Source organism: Pseudophryne corroboree, chromosome 4 (genome assembly GCF_028390025.1).
Source record: "Pseudophryne corroboree isolate aPseCor3 chromosome 4, aPseCor3.hap2, whole genome shotgun sequence".
Lineage (NCBI taxonomy): Eukaryota > Metazoa > Chordata > Amphibia > Anura > Myobatrachidae > Pseudophryne > Pseudophryne corroboree.
In genome coordinates this window covers 28281413-28300038 of record NC_086447.1, presented here as the reverse complement: position 1 = coordinate 28300038, position 18626 = coordinate 28281413, and the positions used below count along the sequence as shown (strand labels likewise).

The 18626-nt window shown below is 41.2% G+C and overlaps 1 protein-coding gene across 1 annotated transcript in view; it reads left to right on the top strand.

Moving 5' to 3' along the window:
* LOC134910768 (vomeronasal type-2 receptor 26-like) overlaps positions 1-18626 on the top strand; it is an 80939-nt gene that overhangs the window by 10810 nt on the left and 51503 nt on the right. The window contains exons 3-4 of the mRNA XM_063919151.1: positions 6474-7295; positions 13508-13726. Of these exons, the coding sequence (XP_063775221.1) occupies positions 6474-7295; positions 13508-13726 (1041 nt within the window). The remainder of the gene's footprint in view (positions 1-6473; positions 7296-13507; positions 13727-18626) is intronic.

Genomic DNA, 18626 nt, shown 5'->3' with positions numbered 1-18626 from the left:
TTTTGAACATAAAAACATTGTCAGGAACCAGCATTCAGTGATGTCTTACTTACCGGCGCGCTGGTGTGCAGGCCTCAGGAGTTCACGGCCCCAGTCTGCGGCCATATGAGCATCCTGCCTGTGGTGCGCAGTACCCACTATTGTGTTGCACCCCTGAAGTCCATTCTGCGGGTGTCCTCCTGTGTGCCGGCCATCTGTTCATCATGGATGCTGCCATGACACTTGCGGTCAGCTGACCGGAGAGCACCCAATTCTGTGCTGTGATTGCTCACATGATCCAAGTATCCAATGACTGCCGACCAGGGGGTATAAGTCCAGAGCACTGGCTCGGTCTCATCACCTCGGACAACGCGTCGCATTGCTACATAGCGTCTCCTGGTTCCTGTTCCTGTTTCCAGTCTTCAAACTCCTGTTTCCAGTCTCCAGTCTTCAAACTTGTGTTTCCAGTCTCCAGTCTTCAGACTTCTGTTTCCAGCAATCTCCTATTTTCAGTTATCTCCAAGTTATCTCCCGGTTCCAGCATTCCTGTAGAACTACAGGTCCCAGCATTACATCAGCTCCAGCTTCTGCTACAGTCAGCTTCCATCGTTTGCAGTAGAGACTTCTCTCCAGGTGCTATCCATTGTTTCACCTGTTTGTGATTGTGGACTTTGCATTACTAATTGACTGTGTGGAGAACTATTGCTGGGTTTTAAATCCAACTGCGGGAGTGATCACCATCAGATTGCTATTTCAGTTTCCAGACTGATTCATTGCCTATATTTCTGCACTGGTTCCCAGACCAGCAGAATATCTGTGACTGTTTTTATTTTCGTTGTCAGCATTTCCTGTACCAATCATTTCAAGTTCATCTGTTTCAACTTCTGTTATAATCTGTGAGCATTTATTAAACATCATTGCGCAAATGCGCAGGAATCATTTACAGCCTTCCAAGTTTCTCCATTGCACCACCACTGACCCACTAGTGCCCCCTCTGGGGACAGACAAAACCACAGATCTGACAAACATAAACTTTGCATCCCTTTACCTGGATGGAACCCCGCATCCAACCAAGCCGTTTCAACCTGACTTTGAACATGGTAATGTCTTAGTGTGTCCGATCTGGACGGCTGGTGAGACCTGGACTCTTATCACAAACAAGGATGCAGTGACTGTCTGAATTTTAAAGGGATCCGGCTCCGCCGACATTAAGCAGAAAGAGTCTTTGTTTCTGGTGAGTTTTATCTTCAATTCAACAGCGTTTAAGATTAGTTTATATTGATGGAAAAGGTTGCAGTGTAGGGGTCCTAGTAATGCCACCATTTGACTTTACGCCATTGCTCTTGCTCTTTTTATAAATCCTTTGTTTAGCCCATCCATCGCCCTGGTGTTGTGTTCTCCAACCACATCTTTATAAAATAATCCTGTTGTGTGTTTTGTGGATATGCATTTTAGCTATAATTCAGTATGGTCTCTATAAGCATAAAGATTATTGAATTGCGATATGAGTCTATCGCCCAAAGAAACATCCACCTGGTTGAATAAAGTTGATATGGGGTAATTAATAAGGGTGGCCCGTGCCCCTTGGGGTATCGGGTTGTTATCTGACCGTACGATCTTACAGGTCACGTACAGCAGCGTGTTGTTCAGGAAGTAGTAGTGCTCACCGCTGGCCGCTATATAGAATTCAAGCGGCGTGGTCTTGGATAACGCTGCTAAAGGCTGAACTTCGACATATAGACTTTTCTTTACAATGGTTTGCTCTGGGGGCACGTCAAAAAGATCAAGCTCAGATTTTGCGCATTCCATGGATTCGTTGTGTATGAAAGACATGCTTAAAAAATGTCACCAACCCTACGCTTTGGATTCCTTTTTTTATTTAATTTGCAACTGCCCCGGTTTTTGTTTAAAAGGGGCATGCACCAAGGCGGAAGTTGTGTTGAATGCTTCCGTTTTCTTTTAGCCGCCCCTTTCCGCGTATAAATTAATCCGGATCCATCTTGCTTCGGTTGGTTCGCTTCATGTAATGTATTCACAACAGCCGTTGTAGCTTGTCTGATGATGTCTTTTGCGATATTGCGCACGGCTTTCTTCACGTGGGGTTTTTCTAACTCCAGGCCTCTTCGAAAGAGTGGCACAGCTTTTCTGAACAGACTTCGAAATATACCGCCTAAACCGCAACCTTACATGTATGCACTGCCATGAAAGCCGGGTAATCCATTACCGGCTTGAGCTTTATAATATTACCATCTCTTTGTTTCGACCCTATATTTCAACAGTCCAAAGCAGCAGTACATAACTTTCACCGAACCTCTGGTGTTCGATAATGTCTGTGTACACGTACAACGTGTTTTGACTGCCGTTTATGTCTGCACACGGCTTTAAAAACTTGGATTTAGATTGCAAACCCAGTATCCTTGTCAGTTTAGCTCCGGCATTGAATTGATACAAAGGCTTACTATCGAATGATACCCTTTGTTCCAAGGGCTCGTAGTGTTAATCCACCCTCCAGTTTATGTCGTACAATTTCGGCATTGATTACCTCGAGTAGTGCGTCGATTGTTTCATAAATGCCCGGATTCACCCACACATTTGTAACACTTACAATAGGTTCATCCCATTTTGATATTTGCATCATACAATCTTGTACATCCAATGTATTCCAGGTATGCGGATATTGTATTTCTGTAAGAGCAACTTACCATTCGCCATTTCAGTCTATCGGCTTAGTCAACTTAGGGGGTAATTCTGAGTTGATCGCAGCAGGATTTTTGTTAGCAGTTCGGCAAAACCATGTGCACTGCAGGGGAGGCAGATATAACATGTGCAGAAAGAGTTAGATTTGGGTGGGTTTTTTTGTTTCTGTGCAGGGTAAATACTGGCTGCTTTATTTTATACTGGAATTTAGATTGCAGATTGAACACACCACACCCAAATCTAACTCTCTCTGCACGTTTCATCTGCTCCACCTGCAGTGCACATGGTTTTGCCCAACTGCTAACAAAAATCCTGCTGCAATCAACTCAGAATTACCCCCTTTGTTGTATAGTTAGAAATCTTATTTTGTGGAAATGTAGCGGCTGAGGCGTTACTCGGCAGTGTTATGTAGAACAATTTAGCATCCATCATACTCTTTGTTTATTTATCTTTTACCTCCGATGCCGTGACCCAACTGTTAAATTTTGTGGAGTATCCATGCCACTTGACTAACGCATATTTCCAACCTCTGATCGTCTTATATTTTAAACTCTTTTCCACTTTGTAAAGCCTGTTATAGTTTTTTGATATGCTTTGAGGCTTTTCGGTATAAAAGCTGCCTGTAATAGTCTCACCGTAGAGATCCGTCAACATGTAAAGCGGTTTAAGACCTTTTGTGCTCACGCAATGTATTACAAATATTTCCTCAGAAAAGCTCTGTTCATAGCCTTTCAGAAATATGTACTTATATTTGGAAATACGGATGTGGTCACCAATTCCTAAACAAACAGGTGTTTTCTTTACTTCTAAGGTAATCACCGTAGGTCATCTTGAAGACACTCAAAGCGTTAGAGTCATTCACATTGTTTGGAGCGCGCTTATTCGTTCTATGGTAATTGCTATTATAGCTGCGTATGAAGTTTTATAGAATGTCTATATATCTTTAGGTATTCTTTGTTGTGAAATAGCGCCACATTCTTGTTTTTAAAGTCCTATTGAAGCGCTCTATAACCGCTGCTTTCACATCATTATTGGTTGTGAAATGATTTATACTATATTTTTCAAATACCTTTTTTAGGATTCTGTTTAGAAACTCTTTACCATTATCGGTTTGTAGCTTCTTTGGCACATCCCCCTGCTACTGGAATATTTTTTCAAAAGCATTAGCGACTGATGCAGCGTTCTTAGCAGTCAGACTTTCAGCCCAGGCCCTCTTACTGAATATATCGTTGACGTTAATATATATTTTTTACTGTCATTGTACTTTGACAGATCTATGAGTGAAACCAAATCACATTGCCACTGTTGATTTATACCCGATATGCAAATCATGTTCCTTTTATAGTTTTTTCTTGACGGCTTGTGCAACATGTATGCGTCTTCTTCTTTTAACCACTTTCTTACGTCAAATCTTTTAAATTTATTTTTAACCGCTTAATAATATTTATCAATACCGTAAAAACTATCTGGTTTTAATCCTGTGTAATATGCTTCTTTCATTCTATTGTTTTGACGCGTGGTGTTGCATAACATTCTTTTCAAATCAATTATCTTTTAATAAAGTTTATATAAACTTATTAACACATTATGTACTTTAATGATAACCAGCTGCTTTTGTTATTTTGCTTGTTATTAACAGTCATGATGCTGGACAGGATATAGTTGATACTCACACCACCTGACCTCTATTGGACATAGATCATGCTATAATTGTACCAGGCTGTGAACTGCCAACATTAATTATGGTGTTTTTGGTATGAAGAGCTCTACTGCGTACATTTAAGCCTTTTGTAATTTGCTCTGTCATCATTAATCACGCATAGACCTGGTAATTAAAATCAACGCTCTTTTGCAGGATATCGTATATCCTTAAATCATTCCATATGTAAGCAGTTCTGAAATATTAGCCGTTGTAATGTGAGACTAACCACATTTGTGTTACTTGAAATATTTTAATTGTGTCATAATATGCATCAGTGCTGATGTTAAAATTAACAGTGATGTATTTAACATAATAACTCGCTGTTTATCTGTCAGAATTTCTGAGACAGGTGCTATTCTTCTTTTCAAATCAATTATTTTGATACAGTTTGATATCAAGCTGTATAAACTTTATATAAATTTATATCAAGCTGTATAAACTTGATATCAAAGGGGGCGTGGAGCCTGTTAGAACCAATTAACTTGATAAAAAAGTGCTCTTTATCTACTTAAGCTGACTGTAACTTGAAGGATACAACTATGCTGAGGTGGTTGTGAGTAGAGTTCAGCAAGACTTACTAGTCTGGACAAGCACACAGCTAACACATGACCAGATGCACTTTAAGAAAGAACAAGACCCATGTGCTGCCTCCTCTGTTCAGGCCCCCTCCTCTCTGCCGACAACACTGGAGAGTTTGAGCATTAGAGGGCTCAGAATCTACTGCGCATGAGCAGTTTACCAGAAAAAAATTAATTTTCCCAATGATTTCTCTACTGCGCATGTGCGGAACACAGTGAAAATAGCAACTGCACCATTTTCACAGTGATTCCACAGCGCTGCTGATGTTGGTATGGGAATCCAGAGGGGTAAGTGTTAAAAAAATTGTGCAGTGTGTGTGGTGGGGGCCCCCTATGGACTCAGGGGCCTGTGTGCACCATACACATAGCACTTATTACAGATACCCAAGTATACATGACTCAAGAATAACATTTAGCAGGGCTGTCTGTAATCTTAAGCATATACAATGCACAGTATTCTATGGATAGCACTTATCAGGACTGGTTAGCACTGGAGAAACACACAGCAGCTTATGGTGGAACAAAATGGAACCAAACTCTTGATACAGCAGATTGGAACTAGCAGGCAGGATACAGCAGAAGTTGTTCTGGCAATGAGTATTGGCCAGACAGAGACTTACTGTAGTTATAGAGACCTGGCAGCTGATAGGTTTATGGAGTCATGTGCAGGAGATATGGACTTGAATTGGTTGCACAGCTGTCATCAGGCAGCTGACATCAGGCAAGATGACCATCATGTTCCTGCAGTGCCAGCTCCACATGAAGAAAACAGTATTTATTATTTTTTTGGCTTGGATCATGTCCTGACAGTCTCAGTGAGTAATGCACTGCCATAAATCAATAACAATTTATGCAGAAACGGGCTTTACCAGTCCAGCCTGGCACAACAATGAGTTGGGATATTATTGCTATTAGGAGAGCCTAGGTGGTCACAAAAATGTCCCCAGTATTAGATGAGCCTAAAACACTTATAGGTTTATGAAAGTGAAACATTTTCCAGTTGGAGTGGAGTACTGTATATTATGTATTTTGGAGTTAAGTGGAGTATAGGTTCAACATTGGAATCAAATGTTCAGTTGACACCTACTGACATTAGTACAGTACTATATGTCTATCATTTATACAGGTCTTTACAGCACACAATTGTTTGGGAAGGATATTGCAGTTTCGTAAATGACTTTGTCATGATCATTATCTACACAAAATTCTCTGGTCAGTATCTTGAGTAGATGATTTTCAAGATCCAATACATGCTTATAATGTGCAGTAGGTCTGCAACTCCACGCATAAAGTGTATATGGTATGCAGAATTTGGACAACAAAATAATAGATATATCAGACAGCTGATGTTATTGTTGGATGAGGCACTTTGCATATTCAAAATGTTTTTAGAACAATGACAAATTCAGGTCCTAGAGGTCATCATGGGACAGATTGTAATGTTCAACTTTGCTTTCATCATGTGAGACAATCTTTAAAACTAATTTCTTTCTTTCAAAAATTGTATATTTGTGTAGATCAGCTATGGAGGAACTAGTTATCTTCTCAGTGACCGCAACCTCTATCCAACATTCTACCGCACAGTACAAGGGGACCGAGCCAGTTATTCTGTGCTATCAGGTCTAATCAAGTACTTTGGCTGGACGTGGGTTGGAGTTTTAGCTTCTGATGATGACAGTGGTAATGAAGAAATTCAGATTCTGACAGAATATCTTACATCCATTAGTATCTGTGTTGCCTACATAATAAAAGCAAAGCCTTCCAAATCAGATATCTTATATGAAATGAATAAGAAGAGAGCTGATATTATCATAAAGTCTTCTGCCCAGGTTATAATACTCTGTGGGACATATTCTTCATATTTAGGTGATCTTTTAGCAGATTTGAGAGGAGTCATCAATAATAAGACTCTAGTGTTTGGTCCAACATTTGCTTTAATCCCATTTCTACTGGAACATTACATGGATGTATTTAATGGAAGTCTGGCCCTTCAGCCTTCATCTCTCCCAATGCTGGACATGAGAAGTTTCTATTACAGTTATCAGCCTATAAATAACCCTAAGGACAAGTTACTTGAACTTATTTGGCTTCTATGGAAGAAATGTTTGTCAAGAGATAGAAAAAGAAATAAAGTATATAGTGAAGTACATGGGATATCACTGCACAACTGTACTGGGAAGGAACGTTTAACAGAGTTTAGTAGTTTTCACATCCCAGGACTGACTGATCGAGTATATAAAGCAGTTTATTCCATGGTCCATGCTTTACATAATATGCATATGTACTTAGGGGGACAGTCATCCCAAAAAGTGTCTCCTTCGTATGACTATAGACATCAGGTAACTATATAAAATGTATTACTACAATGACAGTAATTTTAAGCATATGAGACTCAGAGGTTATGGGTGGCACCAATGTGTACCCAGCACCTTAAGCTTAAGACCAGTCGAAAAAACTGCACTTTTCACCCATTTTTAGGTCACATTTTCATTCGACCTATTCAATGCCCATGCTGTTTTTTTTGACTGGTTAAAAAATCCGCATGAGCTAAAACCATGTGGATCGGCAAATTCCCTGCCAATCTATGTGTTTTGTCGAATTTGTGGGCATTTTCGCCCATTTTTGGGTACATTTCCACCCATGCAGATTCGACAAAAAAAGAAAAAGCGAAAAGACGTGCAAAAATGGAATAATAAATGGGCAAAAATGGCCACTATTGAATATACATAGGTCAAATTAGTGCCGATTTTCCGAATGTCAGAAAATTTGCCATTAATTGAATATACGCCTATAGTAAGAAAAAAAATCTTAGGATTGGACCCTTAGAGTAATATACTGTATATATAGTCTAGAGGATGTAAAGCAATAAGTGTAGATAAGAAACATATATATAATGTAAAGTGAACAGGTAGTAAAAACTGTTTTTTAACAGTAAATTAAAAACCAGAGTTTGACCCTTAGAACAATAGAATAAATCGTCATTTGTATAAACATAATACTGTCTGAATAGCTGTTAGAGCAGTGACACCTACACCTGTACATGTGTAAATGCTGTGTCCAGTTCTAACTCTGGGGGTAATTCAGACCTGATCAGAGCAGCAAATTTGTTAGCTAATGGGCGACACCATGTGCAGTGCAGGTGGGGCAGATGTAACATGTGCAGAGAGAGTTAGACTTGGGTGGGTTATATTGTTTCTGTGCAGGGTAAATACTGGCTGCTTTAACACTGCAATAAATATTTCAGTTTGAACACACCCCACCCAGTAGATCAAGCACTAGCAGTGACCAGTGCAGTGCTGGCACCGAGGTGACTGACAGTAGTGGCCATGAGAGTTACAGGGAGGGTGAGGGCAGGGGTACTGAGGGGGGAGCTACACGGAGGGTGAGGGCAGGGACACTGTGGGTGGAGTTAGAGTGAGGGTGAGGGCATGGGCACTGTGGGTGGAGTTAGAGTGAGGGTGATGGCAGGGGCACTGTGGGTGGAGTTAGAGTGAGGGTGAGGACAGGACACTGACAGGGAATTAGAAGACGTGTGAGGGGCACTGAGGGGGGAGTTACAGGGAGGGTAAGGGCAGGGGCACTGAGGGTAAAGTTACAGGGAGGGTAAGGGCTGGGATACTGAGGGGGAGTTACAGGGAGGGTGAGGGCAGGGGCAATGAGTTGAGAGATACAGGGAGGGTAAGGGTTGGGATGCTGAGGGGGGAGTTAGAGGGATTGTGAGGGCACACTGAGGGAGGAGCTACAGGAAGGGTGAGAACAGGGGCACTAAGTGGGGAGTTACAAGGAGGGTAAGGGCTGGGACACTGAGGGGGGATATAGAGGATGGTGAGGTCAGGGATGCTGATGGGGAGTTACATGGTCGGTGAGGGCATGGACACTGATGTGGTGTTAAAGGGAGGGTGAAGGCAGGGGCACTGAGAGGGGAGTTACAGGGAGGTTGAGGGCAGGGGCACCGAGGGTGACCTCACTGGGAAAGTGAGGGAAAGGGCCTAAAAATAGCTTTATCAGAATAAATAAAATACTCAAAATCCAAGTGTGGATTAAACATTAATATACAGACTATAAGCACATCCCCCGACTGTCGATTACCACATATTTGGAGTATAAGTAGTGCCTCCTGTATTGTGATAGTGTGATCTTCCTGGGCAGGTGGGAGGCATGCCAATTACCTTTCTGCAGCACATCTCTTTATGCAGCTGCTGCCTGTGGTAAGTGTGATAAAAGCTGGCAGCAGTGGCAGAAACAGGCAATGTGGCTCCATCAGAAATGAGGCAGAGAGGGGAGATCCACTTTTCATGCTGCCAGCGCCGACAAGAGTGACAAGCGCTGGCAGCCGGTAGCAATAAAATATATCAGCAATGTCACAGAGTGGGGAGAGAGCCTCTCCGACCCGGTATCTCCTTGCTTTGCAGACCTTGCTAGACGTTCACTGTACGGAGCAGAGGAGGTAATGTCTTTCACCTGACCGTACATCGCTCCTCCTGTACATGATCGGTGCCACTCTATGCTTGGGGGGATGAGCTGCCCCCTTGCCCCCCCCCCAGTTTCCAATGCCTCTGCTTGGGAGGTATGGTAGGGTTAGGCTGCAAAGCGAGAGTTAGAGTAAGGCTGCGGGGGTAGGGTTAGGCTTCAGTACTAAGAAGAAGGGTTAATATTAGGCACTCAGGGGGTTTGGTTAGGGTTACACAAACAGCACTCTCATCATCAATATCCTTATTATCACCAGCTATACAAATATAATCCTTATCCTGGTGCACTTCCACAGAAGCATCCTCGATTTCTATTTGTCAGCATGTTGACTTGTGCTGCTCATCCCCACATTTGCAGATGGCACACAAATCGTGGAAGGAGCCTCCTCTTTGAGTACAGTATTGGAAGGGTCAGGCTCACACATAGCACCCATGGACACACTTAGATTATCCTCAGGGATTTGTGGTGTTTCTGAGCACACAGTTGGTTCCTGTGCCTTAAGGAGTTTGATTTTTTTAACTCTTCGACATGGAGAAGGGCTTACATCATCATGAGAGGCAGAAACACAACTCATAAATTAAGGCCAAGGCCTTAGCCTTTCCTGTGGTGAATGGCATATTGCAAATTTTATGTTTCTCTGTATCTAACTTTACATTTTATGTTTTTTTTTCTTTACCACTGTCAAATTATATTGCTTCTTTGATTTTACATGCCCTGACTTATGCACTCTATGCCCTTGGACATCGCTGTAGTAGAGGATATTGATGGACTTGAATGTCATGAGTTGTAGCAGCACCTGCAGCGATAGGGGGGTATCCTATTACCCATAATACATTACCGCGGGTAAGGATATCGCGCAGGCTATCCAATTATCCCTGATAAGCCAGCACAAGTGACGGCTTATCGGGGCTGATGCTACACCAGTTGCTGGCTCCTGACAGCTCCTGGTGCAGCACTGACCTCTGGCTCACCGGTAACATGACCTTCACCAGGATCAGGGGGAGGAGGGGACTGCGGCACTGCTCTGGAACTGCACTAAGTGCCAGCTCTACTGAGGTCAGGGAAAGGAGGGGGGCTTCAGCGATGATCTGGCCAGCCGCACCCTCAGTGCAGACCCAGCCTGCTGCTACTGTGGCAGGCATGGGACACTGCAGCTTTTGGATTCCTGGGGATTTTGTGTTACCTGCCTGAGGAAGGCGAAACCAAATCCCCAAAAACAGCCCCGTTTTCAAGCAAAAGCAGGGCTGTTTCTCACGATAACACAAAGGTTTCACTGTACCTGTGTGTTTTTGGGAGAAAGGGCATTTTAATTACAGGCGATCTAATATGATAGCCTCTAAAAAAAAGTCTGTTTTTAGCGACTGATGTTTTACTGTGGGTAATAGGATAACCCCATAGTATGCGCTTCCTGTTCTCCAGCCTCCATATCTATCAACAAACACGAATGAAAAGGGAAATAGCACACTCCACAATTTGTACAAAAAATGTTCCACCTAAAGTGTCACAATATGTGTATGAGTCAGAAATAATAATGTAATCCTGTGGTTTACTTTTTCCTACAATGTCACACAATACATGTATGAGTCAAAAATAATAATCTAACACTGTGGTTTACTTTCACCTACAGTGTCAAACAATATGTGTATGAGTCAGAAGATATATTACACTGTAGTTAACTACCACCTACAGTGTCACAATATGTGTACACTGCAGCCTGACTGGCAGTAGCACAGAAAAATAATAGTACAGTACACTAGAGAATAATACAGAAATAAATATATATATATATATATATATATATATTGTAAAGTTCCAATTATTTCTAAGTAAACATTTCAAATGCCAGCGTTAATATATGCTGCGGACGCATGGCGCATCTTATTACCATATACGATAAAAGTGCGCTGTATGTTGCAAACACTATATCCCTTAAGAGAAAGCAAGTACGCACACATTGGCTGAGGTCCAACGCTAAGAGATGTATATATTTGATATTAAAAGGGTATGCTTACAATTTCACAAGAAGCAGTTGTAGTTACCTAAGGATCAATTACAGCCAGCATACAGTACTTCACCCTATTTGCTCAATGCACAGTCCTCTTCATCTTTGAATCTGCACCAACAGCAATGAAAAACAGAGCTTCCTGGGTGAGGGGGAAATACCTATATACTGTATATTGGGGGAACTACATGTCTGGGACTGAGTCTTCTGTTATTGGTCCAGGGGAGGGAGATCTCTCATTCAGGATGTGTTATTGGTCAGTTTGAGGGCTTTTGTCTCAGGTTGCTGGCACATGTGTCTTCAGGAAATCCTTTGTATTCATACATTTGGTCATAACTAATCGTTGCAATGTGCTACAATCTTCTCATAGCTATCAAATTAACACACACATTCTCCTGATCATTTTGACACTAATCATGATATGTTTATCTTGTTCTGTTCCAATAATACTTATATATATGATGTTATAACGGGTGTAGTATGGCTGACCGTTACCGATGCCGGGATCCCGACAGCATACTGAGGCCGGGATCCCAACGGGAAGGGGTGAGTGCAGCAAGCCCCTTGCAGGCTTGCTGCGCTCGCCACGCTGTGGGCTCGGTGGCGACCTGCGGTCGCCACGGGTTCTATTCCCACTCTATGGGTGTCGTGGACACCCACGAGTGGAATTAGTCCCTGTTGGTCGGCATGCCGACCATCGGGATACTGAGCCGGCGGGATGGTGGAGGGGGGCATGTGACTGTCGGTCAGCAGACCGCCGGTCACATGAATACCACCCGTTAAAACTCTTTTATATAAATACATTATAATGTCTGGTGCTTGACATGTTTAATTTATGTGTTGTATGAATATGTGTTGAATATATCTTTGTGGCTTGTCTATGTGAATGTGTAGGCTACCATATATTGCTGTGCACACTGCAATATATGGTAGCCTACACGCACTCACAGAGACACATAATATTTTTGACTTCGACAATATATATATATATATATATATATATATACATACTGTGTATATACTGTATACTGTATATCTATATATAAATATATATATATATATATGTATATTTTTTTATTTTTTTTCACTTAGATTTTTTCACTTGAATTGTTTTTTACTCTGGGGTCACAGCCCTTGATTGACAGAACACCCCTGGATGGACATCACAGCACCCCTGAATGGACACAGAACCTTTATGTACAACAAAGCATGCCTGGGGATGGACTACCTACAGTGTCTTAATATGTATATGATACACTGCAATCTGAACGGCAGTGTCACATAAAAATAACAGTATAGTACACTGGAGTATAGCACAAAATACATTGTATATTTTTTGCTTGAATATTTACTTTTATTTTACTCAGTGGTCGCACCCCTAGATTGACAGAACACCCCTGGATGGACAACACAGCACCTCTAGATGGACACAGCATGGGTAGAACACCCCTGTACAAGGCAGCCCCAGATTTTTGGAAAACACTGCAGTACCCCTGGATGGAAAACACAGCACCCCTGGATAGATAGAGCACGGACACGTCCTCTCACTACAAGCTCCATAGCTAGAGTTAAATGGCTCCAATCGCTGGCTGCCATATATGAGAATCCGACAGAGGGAGCATGACATTCTGCCTGGTTTTGTGAACCAAATCAGGTGTGAAAACCCAAACCGTACTCAGATCCCTGCCAAGAATTTGAAGTTTGTGTGGTACCATGTATAGCAGACCATGGCAGAATGTTGGGAAAGGTGTACTGTATGTGGACACATCTGTACTGTGCATTCTCAGCTGTCCAGCATGGACTGTGTCACTGAGGAGACATGGAGAGTGATCCGAAAACCAGGTACATTGGACCATAGCATACCAATGGTCATATTCAGATGATTAGGATGATCCTCATGTAAATCATATTGTATATCTACTACAGTCTATCAATGTTAAATTTGGAGGATCTTTAAATGCATTTTTGTGGGATTCACACAAATATTAATTGATGAATAAGCCCCATAATGTTGCACTACATGTTATTGTCCAAAGTGTGTAGAATAACGTTCATAGAAGTATTGTTTGTATTTCACAGCTACATCGCTATTTGCGGAATCAGAGACGTGAGGATGGGGATCCGGTTTTTAGTAAAAATGGAGATGTTGTCGCACCATATAAAATTGCAAATTGGCTAGCTTTTACAAATAAATCCTTGTTTATAGTAGATGTCGGCCATACATGGAAAGTGGATGACAATCATCAGAAGATTTATGTTCAGCCAAATAAAACTGTGTGGAAGTATGACAACAATGAGGTTAGTGGATATATTATTTTATTTATTTATTATTTATTTATTATTTATGAATAAAATTTATAATGTTCTAAATGTTACTTTATTATGCTGTATTTTTATTAATAATTGTATAATGTTTATTGGGCTTTGTAGCAGTGTAATGGGGACATTTATCATTGTTTCATTTCTTTTATTTCTGGGAATCTGTGAGTTTTATTTTTTACACTTTCCTCCTAATTAATGCTCCGGCCCGCAGCCAAATCCTGTTGGTTCTGTACCAAATATTTGTCTGTTGTCTTTCACCTAGACCAGAGGTTCTCAAACATGGCCCTCAAGGCACACCAACAGTCCAGGTTTTAGGTATATCCATGCTTGGCCACAGATGTCTTGATTACAATCTCAGGGGGTCATTCCGAGTTGTTCGCTCGGTAAAGTTCTTCGCATCGCAGCGATTTTCCGCTTAGTGCGCATGCGCAATGTTCGCACTGCGACTGCGCCAAGTAAATTTGTTATGCAGTTAGGAATTTTACTCACGGTTTTTTCTTCGTTCTGGTGATCGTAATGTGATTGACAGGAAGTGGGTGTTTCTGGGCGGAAACTGGCCGTTTTATGGGTGTGTGTGAAAAAACACTACCGTTTCTGGGAAAAACGCGGGAGTGGCTGGAGAAACGGAGGAGTGTCTGGGCGAACGCTGGGTGTGTTTGTGACGTCAAACCAGGAACGACAAGCACTGAACTGATCGCAGATGCCGATTAAGTCTCGAGTTACTCAGAAACTGCACAGAGATGTCTTTCGTTCGCAATTTTGATAAGCTAAGATTCACTCCCAGTAGGCGGCGGCTTAGCGTGTGCAAAGCTGCTAAAAGCAGCTTGCGAGCTAACAACTCGGAATGACCACCTCAGTCAATTTGATTTAGCCATATGTGCTGAGCCATGGATTCACCTAAAACCTGGGCCATTGGGGTGAATTAAGGACCATGCTTGAGAACCTCTGTCCTAGTGGTTAGGGGGTTCGGTAAGACCTCTAACGGGTCTAAACCAAAGAAGGCTTCCTTGGTGGCGCACTCTTTTAATGTTGTAAAATGTATTAATTAAAATGTAACTTTGATTTCAATTTATTAAAAAAGAGGGAAAAAGATTTTTACAAAAATAGGTATGACATAAGATCAGTATCTGTCAACCCAGAAAACAAAAAAGAGTATGTCACAGGATCAAAAACAATTCCTGCTCTTATATATTTGTTTATTTAAAGATGCAGAATTCAAACTTCAATGAAAAAGAACACCTCCCAGCGCTATTTTTATCAGGTAATATACTGACACTATACACCATAATACATTCTATATATATATATATATATATATATATATGTGTATGGCTACCTTAAATCAGGGTCTATAACACACTAAGTTCTAAATAACAAATGTTTTTCTTTATTTGAAAAAAATTGGAAAATAGGGCAATCATTTTTTTTTCAGCATTAACATAAACATTTAATATAATTTAAAAAAAATGGTAGTGAATCCTAATACCGGTATACTCACATAAAACTTTACATTACATACTGTATACACATACAACATATAAATCAAAAACATCCTGTATATACTCCAAAGAGGGTAGTCATCACAGTGCCTGGCAGTTGGGGTAGTGAGTCCCTGGCTAGACAAAGTACCTGAGGAGCATAAAAACAGGGTAGAAGGTGCGTTCCGCCATCCTGATGAAGCCTGCTTAGTCAGGCGTAACTAATAGATCGTGGAGCACCAGCAACGTCTGCCGGCAGACACCCGATGCTCACACACTCTGTGCCAGAAAGCCTCCAGTAAGTTCACAGCAATTTACCAGCACCTTTCAGGTAACTTTGGACTTACAAAATCGACAGTGTCTCTGGAGTATATACAGGATGTTTTTGTGCCGATGTGGAATCAAACATCCTACCTGTCTTTATAAAAGACCTATACGGTATAATCAGTGAGTAAATCGCCATGGCGTATCGCCAGAGAATTTTATGTTGTATGTGTATATGTCATGTAAAGTTTTATGTGAGTATACCGGTATTAGGATTCACTACCATTTTTTTAAATTATATTAAATGTTTTTTTTAATGCTGAAAAGGAAAAATATTGCCCTATTTTCCAATTTTTTCCAATAAAGAAAAACATTTGTTATTAAGAACTTAGTGTGTTATAGACACTGATTTAAGGTAGCCTTACATAGATATATAATGTATTATGGTGTATAGTGTCAGTATATTACCCGATAAAAATAGCGCTGGGAGGTATTGTTTTTCATTGTAAATCATATATCAAGGAAAACGTGGATTTCCTTTTCACCCCCCTTAGCAGCTGAACATATCAAGTATAGTGATAAGCGCAGCCCTCTACTATCAATTTATTAAGAATTCAAACTTCGACTAATGGATAGGACACCATTCTAATTTTCTTCATTAATCTCACTGATGAATTTTTTTTTCACAGTTCAGGTGTCAAAGTATATATACATATAGGGGGTCATTCTGAGTTGATGGCATGCTGCCAATTTTTGCAGCGCAGAGATTAGGTTTCTACTGCGCATGCGTATGCACCGCAATGCACACGCGCGTCGTACGGGTACAAAGCAGATCGTTGCTGAGCGATGGATTTAATAAAGAATCCATTTGCACAGCCGATCGCAAGGAGATTGACAGGAAGAAGGCGTTTATGGGTGTCAAGTGACCATTTTCTGGGAGTGGTAGGGAAAATGCAGGCGTGTCCGGGCGTTTGGAGGGGGGGTGTCTGACATCAATTCCGGCACCAAAAAGACTGAAGTGATCGCAAGGGCTGAGTAAGTCCAGCGCTACTCAGAAACTGCACAAACTGTTTTTGCAGACCTCGGCAGCACCGGCGTTTGCACACTTGCAAAGCGAAAATACACTCCCCCGTGGGTGGGGACTATGCTTTTGCACGGCTGCTAAAAGTAGCTAGCGAGCGATTAACTCGGAATGACCCCCCATAGTCCCTTGTTAGAAATTCTTATTATAACCCTAGGGGAAGTGTACTTCCTTCCTGTTAATTCCTACTAGTTGTTGGTTTTGTCTAATAATGAGACAAGAACGTAATATGGTAAGCAAAAGTGAAAATGTATTTTTATACATTTATACAGGTTAGAATTATTAACAGAAATTCCTCTATAAATTATGATCTCCAAATAACCTGATATGGGTGGCTCCCTACAGAGCATTTGTTCAGCATTTGATGATATATATTCTTTCAAATCCTGAAGCCATTTTCTCTGACAATAAATGTTCCTAAGTACTGGTCTGTACTGCAAAGCGATTCTAGCTCCTATAGCACTACAGTTCTAAATTGATCTCCCAACTGCATCAGAGAAAACACATTAATCTGTAAATTCTGTGAATCTGACGCAGTTATATTTACAATGTGCTACACCACAGACATTCATCTTTGTAACATAATTTCCAATAATAGTCGTAAAGTAAAATAACACTGTCAATTCAGCTGTCCAGACATAAACAATCATGGTTCTCGCAACATTGTTTCAAACAGACACTAATGTATCAATAGGCTGTCTTGACATTTGCAGTTATAACCACAGAAGCTTCTATTTTATGTGGCAAGAATCAGAGTTTTAAGATATCAATTTCCAGCCCAGTCCATAGAACACCTGCTAAGTGAAGATAAATATACTGTATACAGCATGGCAATAGGATCACTGTTCCATATTTCAATGCAAAAAGCCAAGAGTTTAAATACTAAACCATTCCTCACCCTTAATGCGGGTCTGTGAGACCTTCAAAAGGATCAATTCAAACAGTATATCTTGATCACAATGTGCATGAACCTTTGGCTGTGTGTTTAGCATACACTGGATATTAAATATATAGCAATAAATATACAGCTGATATGCTGTACAGGTATTTGCTGAAGATGAAAGGACCCAGAGTATTGTGTAGTTAACCCCTTCTGCTATTGTTCCATGTGCCACTGGCAGTGAATGAAGACAATGAGAGTGGTGTAAACCGCACACGCCGGGGTGAAGGGATAGATGCAGTACAAATGGCTTCTGCTTTCCCCTTACTTCACTTGCCCCCCTCTCTGTTATGCAAGCACATTGCAGAGATGGCAGGCTGCATTTCTGGGATGAGAGAGCCACTTCAGAATACCTATTCTCAGGTGGAGATCAGGCTGGAGTGCTATAGATGGTCTCCGTGTATCGTGCAGTGAGCAACTTCACGGACATATCTTGAGCCTGCTGCAGATGGAAAGTGTGCTCAGATGCTGCTGGTGAATTATCCAAGCCTCTTGCCGGAAGCCGTTACTAGGTTAGGCACCGGTTCGTGTGTACATCCCGTGAACCCAGAAGTGCCGCCTGCCTGTGTATTCCCGGTGACGTACGTTTCACAAAATGCTTGATCACATCGAAGCCGGGTGAATTAAGGACCATGCATGAGAACCTCTGACGTAGACAAATAATGAATGCCTAATTGATGCTATGTAACCTCTAGTGCTCACCTGGGACTGAGTATTTATATAATTCCTAGAGGTGACCATTGTTACCCTAACAATAATAACCTGGGACTAAGTATTTATATAAATCCTAGAGGTGACCATTATTACCCTAACAATAATAACCTGGGACTGAGTATTTATATAATTTCCAGAGGTGCCCATTATTAACCTAACAATAATAACCTGGGACTGAGTATTTATATAACTCGTAGAGGTGCCCATTATTAACCTAACAATAATAACCTGGGGCTGAGTATTTATATAACTCGTAGAGATGACCATTATTACCCTAACAATAATAACCTGGGGCTTGATCTGGTTGGCCCAAAATTTTGGTAATTTTTGTTCAATCTTTCTATTATTTTTATGCCCATAATAATTATGGTAAGTGACCCCAGGGTCTCCCTCTAATCA